Source organism: Macrobrachium rosenbergii, chromosome 12 (assembly GCF_040412425.1).
Source record: "Macrobrachium rosenbergii isolate ZJJX-2024 chromosome 12, ASM4041242v1, whole genome shotgun sequence".
Lineage (NCBI taxonomy): Eukaryota > Metazoa > Arthropoda > Malacostraca > Decapoda > Palaemonidae > Macrobrachium > Macrobrachium rosenbergii.
The window spans coordinates 71,495,221-71,516,254 of record NC_089752.1 but is presented as its reverse complement, the minus strand read 5'-3'; the positions used below and the strand labels follow the sequence as shown (position 1 = coordinate 71,516,254).

At 44.9% G+C, this 21,034-nt stretch overlaps 1 protein-coding gene across 1 annotated transcript in view; it reads right to left on the bottom strand.

Annotated features, from left to right (window-relative positions):
* The window catches only part of RpLP0-like (ribosomal protein LP0-like), a 159,995-nt gene that overhangs the window by 120,412 nt on the left and 18,549 nt on the right, over positions 1-21,034 (bottom strand). Inside the window, exon 2 of the mRNA XM_067112364.1 lies at positions 3,747-3,909. Within this exon, the coding sequence (XP_066968465.1) occupies positions 3,747-3,909 (163 nt within the window). The remainder of the gene's footprint in view (positions 1-3,746; positions 3,910-21,034) is intronic.

Genomic DNA, 21,034 nt, shown 5'->3' with positions numbered 1-21,034 from the left:
ATTACGGAAATTTTTCTTTTTACGTCATACACACTACAGTTTTGGCACTGTAGTGGTTTTGGAACATACGGTCTCGGTTCTCTGCTCTGGCCCAGATTCAATTTTCAAGGGTAATTCATGGCCTTTGAATTTAATCTTTGCTATTCTAAGTGTTTTTCCATTACTCAGTCTACTGGCTATGTTGTATATTTTGCAATCTTGTACATTGTTGTAGCTTTTGTTAAGGGATCCAGCTATATATTCTTTTCTACTGGTTCTTCATCAATATTAGGGAGTACTGTACTAGGGTACCCTGTACACTGTTCATATTGTTATGTTTTTTATATGTACCTTTACATTGTCAATATTTTTTATAGTTAAGTAGTTTTGATTGATTTTTTGTTATGGTTTCTATCAACCACATCTGATCTTTTATTTGTCTGAATGACATTTCAGTAGTTGAATGTCAATTCAACAGGAAGTTTTCTAATTTCATTGCCAATATCTTCTTCTCTGTTTCTAAGGTCAGGAATTGTGACCAACTTCCACTTCCAATGAGGGAGTCGAAGTGAGCCAAGGTTGGGTCAAGATATTTGTTTTTTTTTTTGGTTTGCTTTTCACTGCAACACAGGGCTCCAGTGTAATTATATTAGTATTTTTTTCTGATTTTTCAAGAGAGAGGTTGTCAGCGGAGGTTCCATCGGTTGTCAACTGTGCTGAGTGGCTACCATCAAAGGGCCCAGGGGTACTTAAATCTTTAAAACCACAAAGCATAAAGATTGAAGTAAAGAAAAAAAAATAAACCTGAAAACTTTAAAAAGATATCATCAGCCTTTCATGGGGTTTATTCTTCCACCAATGGCACAAGTGAGAACTGACTCCCAAATGTCCCCTCCCTACCCTACCCCATAGGGGATGGCACATGATTAGAGTGGCCCAAGTGCAAGCCAAACCCACTTGCTAAGACCGAAAATATTACTGGAATACAATCATCCCCACCCTAATCATGTTATGGGCAAATGGGATAGAATGCTGAGAGTCCTATCCCCAAAACCAGAGCCCCCTGAAATCCGTGGTCCAGCCCTAAAGAATAGTCCCGCCTGATATCTCTCAGGTCCGAACATTATCGGGCAGTTGATGGTCCTACCACAGTTTCCACTATTTAGCTTCACATATAAACCCAATCCCAGTTATGATAGCTTTTCCTATTTATCAGGTCCAATAAATTTTAGCAAAAGCGGAAAATTCCACAAAAATTAATTCAAAGAAATACAGAATGGTATATGGGACTCTGGGACTTAAACCCAAGAACAGATTCCTGGGGTTCAAGAGTCCCCTCACCACGTCAAGGTGGTCCCAAATCGAGGGGGGGGGTGTCCGAGGAAACCCGTGCAGAAGAAGGACTATATCAGTCCGTGGAGGTAACTTCACACTACTGGTAAAGGTAACTTGAGGTTTCGATGAAAACCGAGTACCTGGAGTGACACGATTCCCTTTGGAGGCTTATGCACTCAAGCTTCTGAGTCATGTACAGGATGATCGTTGGGTGCTCCCTCTACCTGAGTGTCCGAAGAAACAAGGGCGGAGGCACACACTAGTCCAGGACTTTCTGGAACTAGCATAAGTGACACTGGTTGCCTCTTCAATGTGTCGTATCTGACGAGACCCGCGCACCTGGTGCTCCCGTGTTGCAGGGTCTCGGAGAGATCCGTGACACGGTTCCTGAGTCCGAAGACATGGGAGAGCACCCAGTAAATGAAGGCAAAGACGATGATGATAAATCAGTTCTCTTCTACAACTTCTACCACAAGCCATCACTGTCCTGGGACCCAGAACCACAAGCCATCACTGTCCTGGGACCCTTACACCATTTCTCTCTCTCTCTCTCTCTCTCTCTCTCTCTCTCTCTCTCTCTCTCTGTGTGTGGTCCCCCCCCCCGAGGAACAGCTGCTTCATGCCCATAAAAGAATCAAAAAGAAACTTTCAGCATACAAACCTTCCTAAGACGTATCAGTGAAGGAATAAAATTCTCCCAAGAGAACGTACAAATGCCATAGAGCAAAACACGAAAGCAAGGTGAGAATCCAGTTTAAGCTTGCGCCTTGGCAACATTAAACCTAGTTTGACACATCATCAGTTAATAAAAGTCACAGGGTTTACGTAGGGTTTACTTATATCAGTGGGAACCACTACATCAGATTACTGAAAGCGTAAACTCAAGAGTAAAACAAGGTGTTGTATTTGCATATATATAACGTTATTCAAATACAGGCAGTCCCTGCTTACCGGCTGCAATGGTTAATGGCGATCTGGTTTTACAGCACTGGTCTAGCGACGCTGTTAACTGGATTTTTGGCGCCAATCTCGGTTAGCGGCGCCGATATTCGGTTAACGGTGTCATTAAGCAGAACATTGACTGGGAACTGCCTATCACCAATATCAACAACACGCTAAAACATAAAGTAGAGCTGCAGGCAGAGAGAAGAAGAGTGCACATCCTTCCTTGCCAACGGCCAAAGCAAGGTGGGTGTATACTGACTGGGTGGGTGGGACTCCCACCCATAGTCAGTAGTTAACCACATACTCATCACCTTGTTTAAAGTTGAACGGCAGTTGCAAGCTGCGCTGAAAGTAATTCCTTGTGTAAAGGGCTAATGGTCTGTATATTGTGTAGGAACAAGTAAAATTATAAAGAATACTGCATATGTTATTTCTACATACTGTAAGTTGGAACTGTTCTAGAAGGACATTTATGAAAATGCTGATATGGCAGGCAATGACTAAATACATAGAAAATGCTGATACCGAAATGATGACATAATTACCTGAAATGACGACATAATTACCTGAAAATTATATAATTCTGTACAGAACAGTCTGGAAACAGGAAATTACACAGACACAGCCAAAGACAGGTGAATTGCAAGTATTCAAAAAATTTATGTCATCATCCCATGGTAACCTTAATTCTGTCATTAACTAATTAATCAAAATGTTTATGATTCTGGAAAGAATAATGCTATCATTTTAGTGTAACAACATCAAAGTTACATGCTCTGTCTTTTGTAAAAATGGTGGCTGATTATGTGATCTAAACTGGACTCTGAAATATGTATAAATTGGCAACATGCAATCTACACATCACGAGATATAATGCATAAGAGAGAGAGAGAGAGAGAGAGAGAGAGAGAGAGAGAGAGAGAGAGAGAGAGAGAGAGAGAGAGAGAGAGAGAGAGAATGTCTGTATGAGAATACAGATAACCTACCAGATTGTAACTCATTAAATAATCAATGGATCCAAGTCAAAATGAATACCTGAAATTGACTGGACCACAACTTCCCTAGATATAAAAGGATCAAACTTGTATTTCCACTAAAACAAACGCAAGGCCAGGTTAACAACCAGGAGTGTGGCAAGGTGCCCTTGCTTGACAGCAGCTGAAGAAAATTCCTTGGAGAGAGCAGGTGAAGGAGGGGGGCATTCCCAATCACCCCTCCCTCTCCATAAACATATTTTTACCTGAAGCTCAATAACTATTTCAGGCTCTTGTTGCAATATACTATTACATAAGTGATGGTTTGTATTTCTATTGGGATAAAGAGTTTGTAATTCACATGAACAAATATTTTGATTTGCTATAAGATTTCTATTACATAGAATTCATATGAAGAAAACCTTACTCTCAATTAGAATTCAAGGCTTGCTTTCAATGAAAAAATTCATTAGTCATGAAAAGATGAAACAACCATAGCATCACTGTACTCACCTACTGTGGCTCCATTCTAGACGCATATCTTTTAGGTTATTAGTCTGCATGTGATGTGCACTAAAAACAAATATCCGAGCATACTGGTCAACACAGCTACGGATTACATCAACCAAATTCTGCTTGAATTCCAGCCCTTTCTTTGTGGTCCGAGTCAAGGATACTGACAAAAAGAAAATCCAACTTGAAATTAAAACATTGAAAAGAAGAATGGTTGGACTGATAATCTTAAAAATAATGTTAATACACAAAATGAAAATTTTCAAGATAAAATAAATAATATGGATACATTCCCATTAAAGTAGCTTACATTTTAATGTCATTAGGTTCGACTGGAATTTACAATAAACAAAATAACAATTGGCTGACCCAGATAGACTGGCTGTAATCACTTGTTTCCCACCAGGTGGCACTGGAATGTTTACACTGTCAGAATCCTTTATGATTACAGGCAGTCCCTGCTTACCAGCGGCATCAGTTAACGGTGCTTGGCTAGCGACGTTGTTAATGGGATTTTTGGCGCCGTTCTCTGGTTAACGGTGACGTTAAGTGGGAATTTTGGCCCCGATCTCCAGTTAACAGTGCTGTTAAGTGGGGATTTTGGCACCAATCTCCAGTTAATGGCACTATTATCATTAATTGTTGGTTAGTGGCGCTTGGCCAGGGTCAGAACCCCCGTCGTTAACCGGGGACTGCCTGCACCTACTAAGACCTGGGGAGGCTGGGTATCAAAATAATTATCTTAACAATTTTCATTACGTGGGATGAATCCTCCCTACTGTTAAAAGTTAGCTGGCTACCACATTAAATGAAAACATTGGGCTACTGCAGCCAGAGAACCATCTGTTCAGCCAAGCAAACTAAATGCTTTTCGATGAAGGGAAAAGCTTCTAAACATTCTTGTCTGTTGTGTGATCCTTCCTACAGAGTGCTATTGCCAGACTGCAGATCCACAGCAAGAGTTGTCAGAGGATCCTTACATGGAAAAAGGGGCTCTACCTCGTAGAGTACTAGTGACCCCTGTGCCAACTAGGACTCCTGTGCCAGAGTCGAAAACTCATAACCAACAGTCGTAACCTAAAGACAATGATTACCTTCAGATATGAAGGTACACTCCTATACACTGTATTTTTGTGCTCCCCAAACTCAACACCAGGATTTCCTAACAACCTAAGGATAGGAGAGAAAGAAGACTCGCTCGTATTTGGTTCAGGAGAAAATAATCCCTGCCATGACAATAAGACTAAGGGCTTTACAATTTTCATATGAAACTTGATGTCCTGTAAACAAAGCAAGGCAAAATTAATTTTCATGTCCATTAAGCTATGTTGACAAGCTTCTCAAGTGAAAGGTTTTAAGGAAATTAAAACACATGCCTACAGCACAGATGTTGTGAGGCTTTACTTTCCCACAATGGCAAATGACCAGGATTCCACCCAGTGTGTGTTGACTTGATTAAGCAACACATAAAGACACGGTCTTCTTGAACACAGGAGTGTTTGGCTACCTAAGTCTTTCTAAATAAATCCTCGCAGCTATAAATAGACAGCAGACCTTTCTCTTCACTGCCTACTTGAGCAATTAAATTAGGCACTGTCAACAATCTGGGAAGAGCTTGGTTTTGACACTGCTTTTAGCCCTAAAGAATGGGAGAAGAAAAAAAAATGTCACTTTGAACAGACTTACAAGAAAGGGATTGAAGCTCACTAATACACTATGCTGTGGCAAGGCCTAGGGGAAAAGTGTTTAGGAAGTCAAGTTCTTAAGGAAGCTTTATCCAAGAGTTCAAACAGTGGTAGCATAATGTTTAAAGACTAAGTTCAAATTCCATCCTAAACAATGACAGGAAGATTTTGGGGCTTCCAGCTCTAGATGGACGACCTCTTCCAAAGCCATGGATGATATTCAAGTCAGCATGTCCAAGAACTGATGACAATATGAAAATTTTTATGATAAAATTAATTATTTAGATACTTATATACTGTTAAAGTAAGCTTATACCTTCGTGCCTTTAGGTGCAATCAGCATTAAAAACAAAACGATGCTTGGCTAACCCACTGGGACTGTCTCTGTAATCACCTGTTTCCCACTAGGTGGTGTTGGAATGTTTACATTCTTGTCAGAATTCTTCATTGCTATACACTAAATGTGGGGAGGCTGGGCAGGTTTCCACTTTAACAGTAGGTAAGCATCCCAATAATTAGTTTTATCATAAAAATTTTCATCATTTGGAATGAATCTTACCTGCTCTTAAAGTTAGCTGACAACCATATTGAATCAGAAAGGGGGCTAAGTGCAGCCAGGGAAACACCTGTTCAGCTAGGTAAACTAAAAGCTTTTAATAAGGGGAAATGGCTTCTAATCTTTCCTGCCTGTTGTATGATCCTTACTGGTAAGTACTGCTGGCAGATGTTGGAACCACATCAGGGTGTAAGGCCCTCATAGTGGGACTTGTCGCAGGAAAAGGACTACCTGATAGAGTACTAGTGACTCCTGTGCCTGAGTCAAAAGCCCATAACTGACAGTCCAAAACTAAAGGCAACAACTACCTTCAGATATGAAGGTATGTTCCTATAAGCCAATGTGTACCTTCACGCTCCCAAAATTCAATAGCGGGATTTCCTAACAACTAATGATAAGAGAGAGAGCACGAGAAAGCGTTCCCACTGCAACGATAGGTTTAAGGGCTTCACACATCTCATTTAAATGACATATTTTAAAAGTAATATGATATTTTCATAATAAAATAAATTTTTGAACATACTTACCTGGTAGTTATATATATAGCTTAAGTCCCTGACGTCACGGCAGAATCTTAAAATCGCCGATGAGGAGGTCAGGTGATCCACCTATGCACCCTCTACCCAGGTACCTGGAACCATTCCAACTATTCCTCAGATCTTCCATGCCTCTCGTCTAGAGGGGAGGAGGGTGGGAATTAAATTATATATAACTACCAGGTAAGTATGTTCAAAAATTTATTTTATTATGAAAATATCATTTTTAAACATCTGACTTACCTGGTAGTTATATATATAGCTGATTGACACCTTTGGCGGAGGGTCAGAGACAGCCAACATCGCTGGAATTGACAAAATTAAAAATTGCAAAACCAACTCAAGGTTCCTACCTGTTAAGGAAGCTGACTTCAATGTTTTCCTGCCTCATAATGTCTGCATTCCTCAAGAGATCCAGCGATCCACCCAGGGGGCTGAAAATCTCCAGGGGCTGTCAACCGGTGTATAACCTCTATGTGACTAGACCTCCTTTAAATACCCTTGTTCCGGACACTACCAAGGAACAAAACGACCACCTGACTAAATAACAAAAACAAAAACACATACTAACTAAAACCTATTTGCTAATGATTGCGGAAAACTGCGTCCAGCCTTCGCAAACAACCATAAAAAATTTCTCTATTCCAAGGAAAAGAAAAAAAGGGTATTGGTTTATGGGATTGCAGGGGTAGCCCCTTCTCCCACTACTGAATTAGCCGCTACAAATGGACCCAGAGTGTAGCAGTCTTCATATAAGGTCTGAACCTGTTTAAGGTAATGTGAGGCAAACACTGACTTGCTTCTCCAGAAGGTCGTGTCCAAGATACTTTGCAGGGACCTATTCTGTTTAAAAGCCACAGAGGTTGCTACCGCCCTAACCTCGTGCGTTTTAACTTCGAGAATCTCTAGGTTCGCCTTATTACACTCTGAATGTGCTTCTCTTATCAATTGCCTGATAAAATAAGATAACGCATTCTTAGACATTTGTAATGAGGGTTTCTTGACCGAAAACCAAAGCGCTTCTGACTTCCCTCGTAAGTCCTTAGTCCTTTCCAGGTAGTACTAGAGCTCTTACCGGGCACAGGACTCTCTCTATTTCCTTAACTGTGATATCCGTCAGGTTTGGAATCTCGAACGCTTTGGGCCAGGGTCGAGATGGGCGTTCATTCTTTGCAAGAAAACCATGTTGCAAAGAACAAATTGCTTTGCCTTGTCTAAAACCTACAGACTTGCTGAAGGCATGAATCTCACTTACTCTTTTGCTACGCTAAACTGACCAGGAAAAGAGTTTTCATGGTGAGATCCTTTAAGGATGTCTTATGCAAGGGCTCGAACCTATCCCCATGAGAAACCTCAGGACCACATCTAAGTTCCAAGCTGGTGAGTCCTGAACTTTCTCTTTAATGGCCTCGAAGGATCTGATAAGGTCCTGGAGATCCTTATTGTAAGACAGATCCAAGTTTCTGTGTCTAAAGACAGCTGTTAACATACTCCTATATCCCTTAATTGTAGAAATAGAGAACTTAAGTTTCCTCTTAAGGCAAAGAAGAAAGTCTGCTATGTGGGTCACAGAGGTACTGGAAGAGGAAACAGAGTTGTTCCTGCACCATCCTCTAAATACCTCCCACTTGGATTGGTATACCTTAATGGTTGATGACCTCCTTGCTCTTGCAATCGCGCTAGCTGCCTCCTTCGAAAAACCTCTAGCTCTTGTGAGTTTCTCGATAGTCTGAAGGCAGTCATTCGTAGAGCTTGGAGGTTTTGGTGATACCTTTCCAAGTGGGGTTGTTTGAGTAGATCTATTCTCAAAGGTAGTCTTCTTGGGGTGTCCACCATCCATTCCAGTACCTCTGTGAACCATTCCCTTGTTGGCCAGTAAGGGACCACTAGGGTCATTCTGGTCCCCTCGTGAGCTACGAACTTCTGCAATACTCTGTGAATTATTTTGAATGGAGGAAAAGCATACACGTCCAAATTGGATCAGTCCATAAGGAACGCGTCTATGTGAGTCGCCTCGGGATCTGGAATGGGAGAGCAGTAAGCCTCCAACTTCTTCGTTTGCGCTGTGGTGAAGAGGTCTATGCATGGCCGTCCCCAAATCTGCCACAAGCTCTTGCAGACGTCCTGATGAAGCATCCATTCTGTCGAGAGGACTTGATTTTTTCTGCTCAGCATGTCTGCCCTCACATTCCTTTCGCCTTGAATAAAACGGGTTACTAGTGTCACATCTTTCTCCTTCGCCCAAAGAAGCAGTTTTCTTGCCGTTTCGTAAAGAGACCTGGAGTGAGTGCCTCCTTGTTTGTTGATATAGGCCAACGCTGTCGTGTTGTCGGAGTTGACCTGCACCACTCTTTTCTCCACTAAGTGTTCGAACTCTATCAGAGCCAGAAGGATTGCAGTTAGTTCCTTCTGGTTGATGTGCCACTTTACTTGTTCTCTGGTCCAGGAGCCCGAGACTTCCATCTTTCCCAGTGTTGCTCCCCATCCCGAGTCCGACGCTTCGGAGAACAACACTAGGTCTGGGTTCCTCTGCTTCAAGGAAAGGCCCTCTTGAAGCTTGAGGGGATCGTTCCACCATTGCAGATAATGTCTTACTTGCTCCGAAATGGGGATGCACTTTGTCTCTAGTTCCTTGTCTTTGTCCCAGTTCCGATTTAGATGGAATTGTAACAGACGAAGGTTCAGTCTTCCCAAGGAGACAAACTGCTCTAGAGAGGAAAGGGTCCCCAGCACACTCATCCATTCCCTCACTGAGCATGTTCATTTCCTTAAGAATTCCTGAAGTTTTTCTAAGGCTTGTTCCGTCCTTGATACAGATGGAAAAGCCCGAAAAACCTGACTCTGAATCCCCATCCCAAGGTACTGAATATCTTGGGATGGGATCAGCTGAGATTTCTCTCTGTTTATCAACAGGCCAAGTTCTCCTGATAAATGAAGTGTTGTCTGAAGATCCTCCGGGCAGCGAGCATAGGAAGGAGCTCTGAGGAGCCAGTCGTCCAGATATAAGGAAACTCAGATGCCTCTCGTGTGAAGCATTCCAGCTACGTTTGTCATTAATCTCATGAAAATCTGAGGAGCGGTGCTTAGGCCGAAACAAAGGGCTCGAAACTGGAAAACTTCTCCCCCGTGAACGAACCTCAGGTATTTCTTGGAGCTCGGGTGAATAGGGATGTGAAAGTACACATCCTGAAGATCCATTGATACCATCCAGTCGTGCTGTCTGACTGCTGCTAGAACGGATTTCATTGTTTCCATTGTGAATTTCGTCTTCTGAACAAACACGTTGAGTGCGCTCACGTCTAGCACCGGCCTCCATCCCCCCGAGCTCTTGGGAACCAGGAATAATCGATTGTAAAATCCTGGGGATTCTAGATCTAGAACCTTCTCTATAGCCTGTTTCTGCAGCAACAGAGAAAACTGCTGTTGCAGAGCCTCTGCCTTGATTTTCACTCTGTAATTGGCCAATAGGTCTATCGGTCTTGCAGCTAAAGGGGGCCTCCTCAGGAAAGGGATCTTGTACCCCTCCCATACTTGCCAGAAGTGGGTCAGTCTGGCTCCTACTGCTGTCTGAAGGAGACTCTCCTCAGACCCTGTTTCTCCCTTGTCTGGAGCCTCTTTTCGTAGCCCTCTTGCCAGCGGATCTTGAATTCCCTCTACTGAGGGCTCTGCCTCGAAAGGGCTGAGACACAGGAGCTTCTCCTTTGACCTTCTGAGTGACGAAGCTTGTTGGCAGAACTTTCCTAGCCGTCTTGGTGATTAAGTCCTGCGTGGCTTTTTGAGCTAAGGCTGAAGTGACCTCTTTCACTAATTCTTGTGGAAACAGGTGGGTAGAAAGAGGAGCATAAAGGAGTTCCGACTTCTGGATGGGCGTAACTCCACTGGAAAGAAAAGAACAAAGATGGGCCCTTTTCTTCAAGACTCCTGCAGAGAAAAGGGCTGCCAGTTCGTTGGCACCATCCCTGAGTGCCTTGTCCATACATGACATTAGATGAACCAGTTCCTCAGTGTCCGAATCCTTGATGGTCTCCGTCTTCTTTCCCAAGGCTCCCAGGGTCCATTCTAGAAAATTAAAGACTTCAAAAGCCCTGATGATTCCCTTGAGGAGGTGATCCATTTCCAAGGCGGACCAAAACACCTTAGATTTGCCCATGGCTACTCGGCGGAAGCGTTACCAGACTCGAGAAGTCTCCCTGGGAAGAGGCAGGAACTCCCAGGCCAAGAGCTTCTCCAGTCTCGTACCAAATGCTGATCTCGACACTAGTCTAGCCGGGGAAAGAGAACACTGTCCGCCCTGGTCCTTCTTGGTGTTCATCCACTCTTCCATTACTCTTAAAGCTCGTTTGGATGAGCGAGACATAATCATCTTCGTGAAGATAGCCTTCTTAGTAGTCTTTCTAAAGTGAATTCGATGGAGGAGAACGAGGAGCAGCTGGCACGAAGTTGTCCGGAAAAAGTTCTGTAAAACTTTCATCAATCTTTTCAAGTCCGACGAGGGTGTTGATCTTTCCGTTCCTCTTGTCGTGAGGAAACGTTTTCAACAGGATTATCTGGTGAAGGAGGAAGATCGCCATCTTGTCTACCTCATCCGATTGCTGTCCAGTAACCCAAAGATTAACTGGCGACATCCTGTTTACTTGCTGCTGCCTCCAAACCATGAGAGCTCTTGGACCAGAACGCCCTGGCGTCCAATATCTTGGCGCCTGGCGTCCCTGGCACCCAGTCTCTTGACGCTGACGTCCTGTCGTCCATTGTCTTGATGTCCAGTTCTTCCTGACTCATGACGCCCGGTGTCCTGAATGCTTGACGCCAGTGCATCCTGCATCCAGAGCTTTACCAAACTGACCTCCAAACTGACGTACATAGCCTTGAACTTCTTCTTGGGCGCTGGGCGCCCTGTAACCTTCACCTTTCTGGCAGGCTGCTGCTAATCTTGCATCAGGGAAGACAGTTTCTGCTGCATATCCTTAAGCAAAACTGTCCACTGTCGGAGCTTTGGCCAACTGCTGGGGACAGACCGGGAAGACTTGAACTAAGGACGAAGTTTCTGCTGCATCATCGATCAAATCTTCATCCAACCGCAAAGATTGGGGAGAGCGTTCGGGGTCGACTACCAATCCGAAGGAGGAGGTTCTGGGGAGCATGAACAGACGTAGGAAGAAAAGCGTCCGCTGCCTTCTTGCTGCCAGGCGTCCTGACCGAACCTGCAGTCTTACGTCTGCTTTTGGCAGGAGAGCTGCCTTCAGAGCTGAAAGGGAAGTGCTCGGGCTGCTCCAGTGGCTACACCCTGGAGCCTGAGAAGACCCCTATGACGTCCCTCAACAGGGGAAGCTTCCTCTTAAAGGTCTCGATTCCAACGCCAGATGCCAGCCCTGTCTGGGGACTGCGTCATCTGAAGACGAAGAACACAATCTTGCCTCGACTTTCCTATGGCGGGGTGAGCGTCCTGGGAAGCATCAACAGGAATGCTCGAGGGGACGACGACTGCTCGGGAGCTAAAATCTCTCGCCTCCTTCGCCTGTCGACTTTCCTTCTCCCAGGGGTTGGGGAGCTTGGAAGAGGTCTAGGGCTAGGAGCACGACAGATCCGGCGGCCGCACCCTCCACTGCACTTGCACTAACCTTTGCACTGACACTTGCACTTTTAAGATCTCTCATGTTAGACCACAATTTTTCCCTGTCTTCAGCAAGGGATTCTACCCGTTGGCCCAGGGCTTGAATGGCCGCCATCATATCCTTGAGAGTTGGGTCTTTACCTGTATCAGTAGGGGGTTCAGGAACTACCACTACGGGAGAAGGATCAAAAGGGTCGTTAGCTTGAGGCAAAGAATTATCCAATTCCTGGCTATCCTTAGAAGAGTGAGAAAAAGTACTCTTGGCTCTTCTGAGCCGGTCCCTTTCAAGCTTCCTTACATAGCGGTTATAATCCATCCATTCCCTTTCAGAAAGACCCAAACACTCATCACATCTGTCATCTAACTCACACCTTTTACCCCTACATTTCACACATACTGAATGAGGATCCAAAGAGGCTTTCGCAAGCCGAGTCTTACATCCCCTCACACACATTCTTACACTCGAAGAGTCAGACATGTTGATAGCAAATCCAAAAGAGAGATCAAAAGACAAGGCCAAGGGTCAAACCAAACAAAATATAAAAAGTCAAGAAAAATCCAAAAAACAAATCCAAAAGCAAGCAAAAGGCAAAGCCAAAGTGTACTTCACCAAAAAAACTGCGAAAAACACGCGCTGAACGAGTGAAATTCCAACGATGTCACCGGTACGGCGGCAGGGAAGATCTGAGGAATAGTTGGAATGGTTCCAGGTACCTGGGTAGAGGGCGCATAGGTGGATCACCTGATCTCCTTATCGGCGATTGCCGCGAGTTTTGAAATTCTGCCGTGACGTCAGGGACTTAAGCTATATATATAACTACCAGGTAAGTCAGATGTTTAAAATTGTATTTTTTCTAACTATACAAACTTGAGGTCTTTACATGAGGAATTTGCTTCCGCATAGCTGGCGAATGGCCGTTTAACTTTTAAACAGGGTGGTTAGGTAGTTAACTACCATCCGCCTGGTGGGAGTCCCACCCACCCAGACAGTAAGCATTCACTTTGTCTTTCGGCCTAGGTGTCAGAATGATGGGTGGCATGAGGTGGGCATAGATGTTAAGACCTCAGGTTTGTATAGTTAGAAAAAATTAAGTTTTCATAATAAAACTAATATTGTAATACTTACCTGAACACCTAAATTAGCCCTGGTCACCTGACCAGCGACCAGCCCGAACTACATCCCCATAACTTATTACCCACTAAGTGGGTAATTAACTGTCAGCGTTACCAACGCTTATAGGAAAATCTTGTCAAATGAGTTACCTGAAGTACCGTTGGCAACGCTGCTGCAAGTCCCAGCCGAGTGAGGTCGAGATCCCAATTGCGTTATTATTCAAATTCAAGTGGGGAGGAGGGTGGGAATCATTCAGGTGTTCAGGTAAGTATTACAATATTAGTTTTAATGTGAAAACTTCATATTGCAATACACTCCCTGAACACCTGAATTAGCCGGATTAACAAAATTTTAAGGAGGTGGGATCAATCTAATTCAGCCCCACCTGCCAACAGGGAAAGCAGGTAACTCATTATTTGCCTACTCTGTATAAATGAATGTATCCTCACCTGTTTATCTCACTCAGCAGGTGAGGACGCCTGTAGAGAGAGTACCCCAGACGTCAGTCTCATGTCTTGGTACTGTCTGAGTCGAGCTACCTCCCATGTGGTATTCAAAACCCTCCCATGGACGGAGAGGAGAAGACAAACCTCCCATGTGGCCAATCAGAGCCTCCCATGTAGCGGAGAATGATGAACCTCCCATGTGGCTATTCATGGCCTCTCATGTATGGAGGAGTACAATGAGCCTCCCATGTGGCTATTAAAGCCAATCATATATGGGGGAGAAGTCTCTTCGAGTTCATTGCTGCCCGTTGCTGCCGATGTTTGTGCAGAATGGGTTGAAGAAATCAAATCTGACACCTGGGTCTGTCTAATTCCACAGTACTAATGCCAAACTTAATACTCCCACTATGAATCCCGACCAACTGAGAATTATAAGTTCCTTAGACTACATTCATTACCTAAATACCGCGTCCCCCGCCCCCCAACCTTACCACATAATTATAAAATCGAGTTGGCTGCCACAAAGGGACCCAGCGAGTAACCGTTCTCCTACGAAAACTGAATGTCTCTAAGGTAGAAACTGACTTCCAAGTGGCCGCGTCTAAGATCGCCGACACCAAAAAATTCCTAAGGAAGGCTGAAGATGTTGCCACTCTCCTAATACTATGTGCCCTTGGACGCGTCAAGGAACTCAAAAGTTCTGAAAGTGATGAAGAACTCTCCAAAGCCTGTTGAATAACCTCTCGTAGAAAGAAACTAATCGCATTCTTAGTGATAGAACGCGATGGACATTTAGGAGAAATGAATAATGTTCTCGGGCAAGGCAAAAGTTTTTCGGTAGGGGACAAATAAACTTTCAGAGCCCTAACCGGCCATAGCAGCATTTCTGAAGTGTTGCCTCCTACGAAATCTTCCAAAGACGCGACCTTGAACGCTCTGGGAAGAGGATTGTTTCTGATTCGGATTTCGCAACATATTCCGGCAGGTAGGAAAGAAAAATATCTTTCCCCGAAACGGATACAGTCCTCAATACCGCTCGAATTTCCCTGATTCTCTTGGCTTTAGCCAGCGCAACTAAAAATAATACCTTTTTTGATAAATGCCTTAGGGACAGTGACTCTAAGGGTTCGAATGCTGCCGATCTTAAGAAACTAGCACAGCCACTAAATCCCACGAGGGGACCCAAAGCAGAACTAGGCGTTCTATTTTAAAGGTCCATAGAAGATCATGAAGAATTCTGCTGGTCGAAAGCTCCGGGAGATGAAAACGGAACGTGCTACTGAGCATCGACCTGTAACCTGCAATCGTAGAATAGGATAATCTCTTTTCCTTCCTTAAGAACAGGAGGAAGTCTGAAGTCTGCTACCTTCGCCACTGATGGAGGCGAAATACGATGCCCTTTTTTCTGGCACCAACTGTGGTACATTGCCCACCTGGCCTGGTAGAGTTTCCTAGTTGAACTGCTCAGACAGAAAGACAGTTGTCGAGCCACTGCCTTAGAGAGTCCTGCATGACGGGCCACTCACTGGACAGTCTCCACGCAGCTAGCTTCAGCACGCGGAGCTTCTGATGGAAGTGATGGAAATGCGGCTGTCCGAAAAGATCTTTCCTCTTTGGGAGGAATACTGGGACTTCTGTCACCAAGTCCAGAAGGTCCGGAAACCAAGGTCTTTGGGAACAGAAAGGGCAAACCAAAGTCATCTGAGTGTTGTTGCAGTTTCTGAGCTTTACCAACTTCCTGAATTATCCCGAACGGAGGAATGCATACACCTGCACTTTGTCCAAGGAGTGTAGCATTCCATCTGTCCTGCAGGACATGGGGTCTGCTACTGGGGAGAAGTAGACTGGGAGACGAAAATTCAACCTGGTCTATTGTCACTTGCCATCTCTTCAATAGAAGTTGCACCTCCTCCTGAACTAGAGTCCATTCTCCCCCAAGAACTTCCTGCGAACGACTCAGAGCGTCCATCAATATGTTAAGTTTCCCTGAACAAATTGGGGAATGAGAGAAACTCTGTGGTCCTCATACCAACAGAGAACTCTCTGTGCTATGCTGTTTAATGCTTGCGATCTCGTTCCCCCTTCCTTCTTAACATAGGACACCGCCATCACACTGTCGCAAACCAGCGCTACTGTCTTGTTGCTTATCTGCTCTGAGAAGCAACTTAGAACCTCCTCTACTGCTCTTAACTCCCTGTAGTTTAAGGAGTCCTCCCAATCCAGATCCCTCCAAAGGCCCTAAGCCTGAGATTCCTCCAGGGTTGCACCCCAACCCCAATCTGAGGCATCTGTGTACTGATGAACATCTGGAAGAGGGGAGTCCAATCTTACGCCAATGGTCAGATGATGTTCTGACCACCACCGAAGATCCTTCAGGCAAGAATTGTCCTAGACTATGAACGCGTTCTCTTCCCGAAAGTCCCAGCGATTCCTGAGACAAACCTGCAGAGAATGCATCCGGAGATGGGACCCTGGAACTAGAAGAGAGAGGGAGGCCATTCAGCCCAGCAAGCTTTCCCACAGGATAACAGGTCGAGCTCTGTCCGACAGGAATACCTTCAGCTGGCTTAGAATCGCCAGAACCCGCTCCTCTGTTGGGAAAGCCCTCAAAAGACGCGTCTGAATTGTCATCCCCAAATACGTCTTTATTTGTGCTGGAATTAATGAGCTCTTGTCTATGTTGATCTGAATTCCTAACTCCTGATAGAGGTTCAGTAAGAAATCCCTTGCCTGCAGAACCTCATCTACCGAAGAAGCCTCAATGAACCAATCATCGAGATATCTCCTCATCCGGAAACTCCAACGATGCATTATGTCTGATACAAGAGACATCACCCCCATGAATACCTGAGGTGCTGTGGTCAGACCGAAGCAGAGGACTTTGAACTGGAATATTCCAGTTGGACCCGAGAAGCGAAGGAACTTCCGAGATTCCTGATGAATTGGTATCTGGAGATATGCGTCCTTGAGGTCCACTGAAATCATCCAATCATCTCTCCGAACTGACCGCAGCACCGACTGCGAAGTTTCCATACGAAACTTAATCAAGACGACGAACTGGTTGACACCCGAGAGATCTATGATGGGTCTCCAAGATCCTCCTGCCTTTGGGGCCACGAAGATCCGGCTGTAAAACCCCGGAGAAGGGGGAGCGGGCACTAATGTTCCCTTCTCTAAAAGGGCTCAGACTTCTGCCGCCAAAGCTATCCCCCTGATGGAGGAAGGGGAATAACTGGGACGATAAACCGGTGAGCTGGACAGAGGAGGATGAGAGTGAAAAGGGACTCTGTACCCTTTCCTTAACACCTCCACTACCCAACTGTCCGCGCCCCACTCCTTCCAGATGTTCCAGAATGGAGCAAGGCAACCTCCTACAGGTGCAGGCGAAATGAACGTCTCCTATTTCCGAAAACCCTTCTTAAGAACAGAAGGTTTCGGATCCGATGCAGAAGCAGGACTTTTTGGAGGAAAAGCAGACCTTTTTCGGAGATCTTACCGGAGACTTGGAACGTGGACACTTAGACGGCGATGCCATCCTGGACCCCTTAGGTGATCTGGCACTCTGCACTGCTACCTGAATCATTGCCTGCTGCGACTCGACTACCAATGAAGAAGAAACAAAGTTCACCATGGCAGAAACATCTTCCTCCCTAAACAGACTGTTGCTGAGCACCAATGGAGCCCTCAACAGAACCCTCTTGTGGATATCCAGATAATGGGGAGGCAGATGATTCAAAAAGAAGTCCCTCCTATTCTTCCCAGAGAATGTCGTACAGCCTGTGGAAGTGTTTGCCTGGTAAGCTAAACCCATCGACATCGAAGTGATGGGGTTATTGAATAACATCGGATCCAAAGGAGTATACCTATCCTGCTTAAGGAACCCCATTAATCCAGACAACATCCACATAGAATGGGATACGGCCTCCGACTGACTAAGGAAAGTGTCTTCCAAGATACAAGCTTCTCTAGCAGTAACAGATACCAGGCGATTCGAAGATGGAACCCTAGATAGGAGAGCCTCCACCAATTTGTTTAGAGGAACCCTGACACCCGCAGAAGGGTCACCCGCAACCTTATAAAACCCCCTTCCAAATTAGAAGCAAGGTTGAGTCCTCCTTACCCGACCCTATCAAAGCCGCTAACCTATTGTCCGCCTCCCTCAATGCCTACTCGACACGACCAAACCAGACTAGATTCTTTGATGACTGCACAACTACTGGTTTTGTCACGAACAGCGACTCGAACATTGCTTGATTCGGTTGTATAGGCTCCTCCGGAGCCTTGGACTGCGGATAAAGTGTATGGATGAAGTCCACCACCAGCATGTGCTCGTTCTCACTGGCTGAAGGAAAATTAACATCCGGTACCAGATCCTCTTCTTCACAAGAACAATCCTTGTCAGACTGGTCTGACCGAGGCAACCGAAATAGGTTGCGTAAGCCCGCACCCTCCAACAACGATGACACAACACCTGGGATGGCCACACCTGGACGGACAACGCCCACTCCTGAGAGTGAAGAAGCCGCAACACCCGAACCATGCAAACCGGGATGCATCAGGGCCACATGAGAATGGGAATCCGGAACAGAAGATCCGCTAGTTAAGGAAGAAGGGGGAAACGGTCCCTGATGACCCGAAATCAACCCTGAACCTACATAGACCGCCTTAGCCGGAGGGACAGAGAAACCTGTCGGAAAAGTTGAGAAAGAAGGCACCGAAGGAGGGAAGAGAGAAGAAGCCAAACTCGGGGTAACCACCAGAGCTCCTGCCGACGATGTTGGACAGGTGGAGAACATCCCAACTGGACCGGAACTCAAAGGAGTTTCAAAGGGAAGGCCATGACGTACCAAACCCAAGGTAATAGAGGAAGACAAATTACCAGTCATCCTAGCTACCAGAGCGATTGTGGAAACTATCGGTACCGAAACATTGAACGCAGAGGCAGCTGCACTGCCAACTGCCGCAGCAACTAGATCGGAAGCCTCAGAAACTATGAGATTCGCCGAAGATTGCACGGAAGACAAGTCCACTAAGGGCAAGGAACCCGAATGAGTGACCGAAGAACCCAAAATGTTCCCCGAAGAGTGACCCGAAAATGAAGTTTTCATAATAAAACTAATATTGTAATACTTACCTGAACACCTGAATTAGCCCTGGTCACCTGACCAGCGACCAGCCCGAACTACATCCCCATAGCTTTTACCCACCAAGTGGGTAAAATCTGTCAAATGAGTTACCTGAAGTACCGTTTGCAACACTGCTGCAAGTCCCAGCCGAGTGAGGCCGAGATCCCCAATTGCACTGTTCACTAATCAAATTGAAGTGGGGAGGAGGGTGGGAATCATTCAGGTGTTCAGGTAGTTATTACAATATTAATTTTATTATGAAAACTTCATATTGCAATACACTCCCTGAACACCTGAATTAGCCCGATTAACAAAATTTTAGGGAGGTGGGATCAATCTAATTTAGCCCGACCTTGCAACAGGGAAAGCAGGTAACTCATTATTTGCCTACTTTGTATAAATGAATGTATCCTCACCTGGTTATCCCACTCGGCAGGTGAGAATGTTTGTCGAGAGAGTACCCCCGACGTCAGTCTCATGTCTAGGTACTGTCTGAGTCGAGCTACCTCTCATGTGGTATTCAAACCTCCTCATGGATAGAGAGTAGCAAAAATAAAAAACCAACCTACCATGTGTCTAATCACAGCCTCCCATGATTAGTGGAGAACGACGAACCTCCCATGTGGCTAATCAAAGCACTCTCATGTATGGAGGAGTCGATCTACCTCTCATGTGGTATTCAAAACCACCTCATAGATAGAGTAGCAGAATAAAAAACCAACTTACCATGTGGCTAATCACAGCCTCCCATGATTAGTGGAGAACAACGAACCTCCCATGTGGCTAATCAAAGCACTCATGTATGGAGGGTCTGAGTCGATCTACCTCTCATGTGGTATTCAAACCACCTCATAGATAGAGAGTAGCAAAATGAAAAATCAACTTAACATGTGGCTAATCACAGCCTCCAATGATTAGTGGACAACGACGAACCTCCCATGTGGCTAATCAAAGCACTCTCATGTATGGAGGGGTACGATGAACCTCCCATGTAGCTAATTAAAGCACTCTCATGTATGGAGGGGTACAAAGAACCTCCCATGTGGCTATTGTAGCCTCTCATGTATGGAGGTGAGGTGAAGTTGAGTGTGCAGGATCTTCGAGTTCTTTGCAGCCTGTTGCCGCCAATGTCTGCACAGAAGTTGAAAAAACCAAACCTGTCCACTGGATCTTCCTAACTTCACAGTACTAATGTCAAACTTAATACTCTCACTATGAACCCCGACTAACAGAGAATCCAAAATTCCAAAGTTCCTCAGACTACATTCATTACCTAGAGTTGCTCCCACCCTGAACACTACTACATAATTAGATCGAGTTTGTTGTCACAAAGAGACCAAGTGAGAAACTCTTCTTCTTTGAAGAAAACTGAATGTCTTTGAGGTAGAAAGTCGTGAAAACCGACACCGACTTCCAAGTGGCCGCTTCTAAGAACCTCCGCACTAAGAGAGTACCCCCTTAGCTAAATGAATGTACACACGTACTAAAAGAATAACTTTCAAGTAAAAAGGAGAATGATGAATCTCCCAAGTGGGTATTCAGATCCTACCCATTAAGGAGGGAATGGGGTAGTGTGCCAAGCCGATGACCCTCCGTCCTGCAGGTTGCGGCAAAGGCCGATGAGCGAAGAAGTATCCCAGCGCCGACGAAACAACCTAGGCTAGCCTACAAGAGCACCTCTTTGAACTCTCGTAGGGAAACTATCAAAGACTAGGATACTTAAGACGTACTAAACTTAAGTTCATGTAGTTATACTATTACTGTTGCTTAAGATTCTAAAGCCTAGAAGTACTGTAATTCCTTTATCTGGTTAACCTAATAACCACTGCACTACGTGAATACTACCCTAGCTAAATGAAAGCACCCTAGATAATAGACTTCGCTGTTAAACGTGAACTAAGAGAATAACCTTCCGAGTCTTCGCACCAAGAGAATACCACCTCAGCTAATTGAATGCACCCTAGATAGGAGAATTCACCACTTTATGCGGTGGGGCAAATTTAACGTCTCTTAAGCAAAGGAAGAAAACACAGATGGACTCGCAAGTAAACTACCTTCAGAATAGAAGACTCTGAACCATTCCTTAGAACGGAAGATGAAGTGGACATACTCCAAATACTGTGCGGTAATGAAAAAACTGTTAAATGCTAAATAATAATGTCACGTCAAATTAAATTGTGTTCAAGGGTATAAAGCTTGCACCACACGAGAATC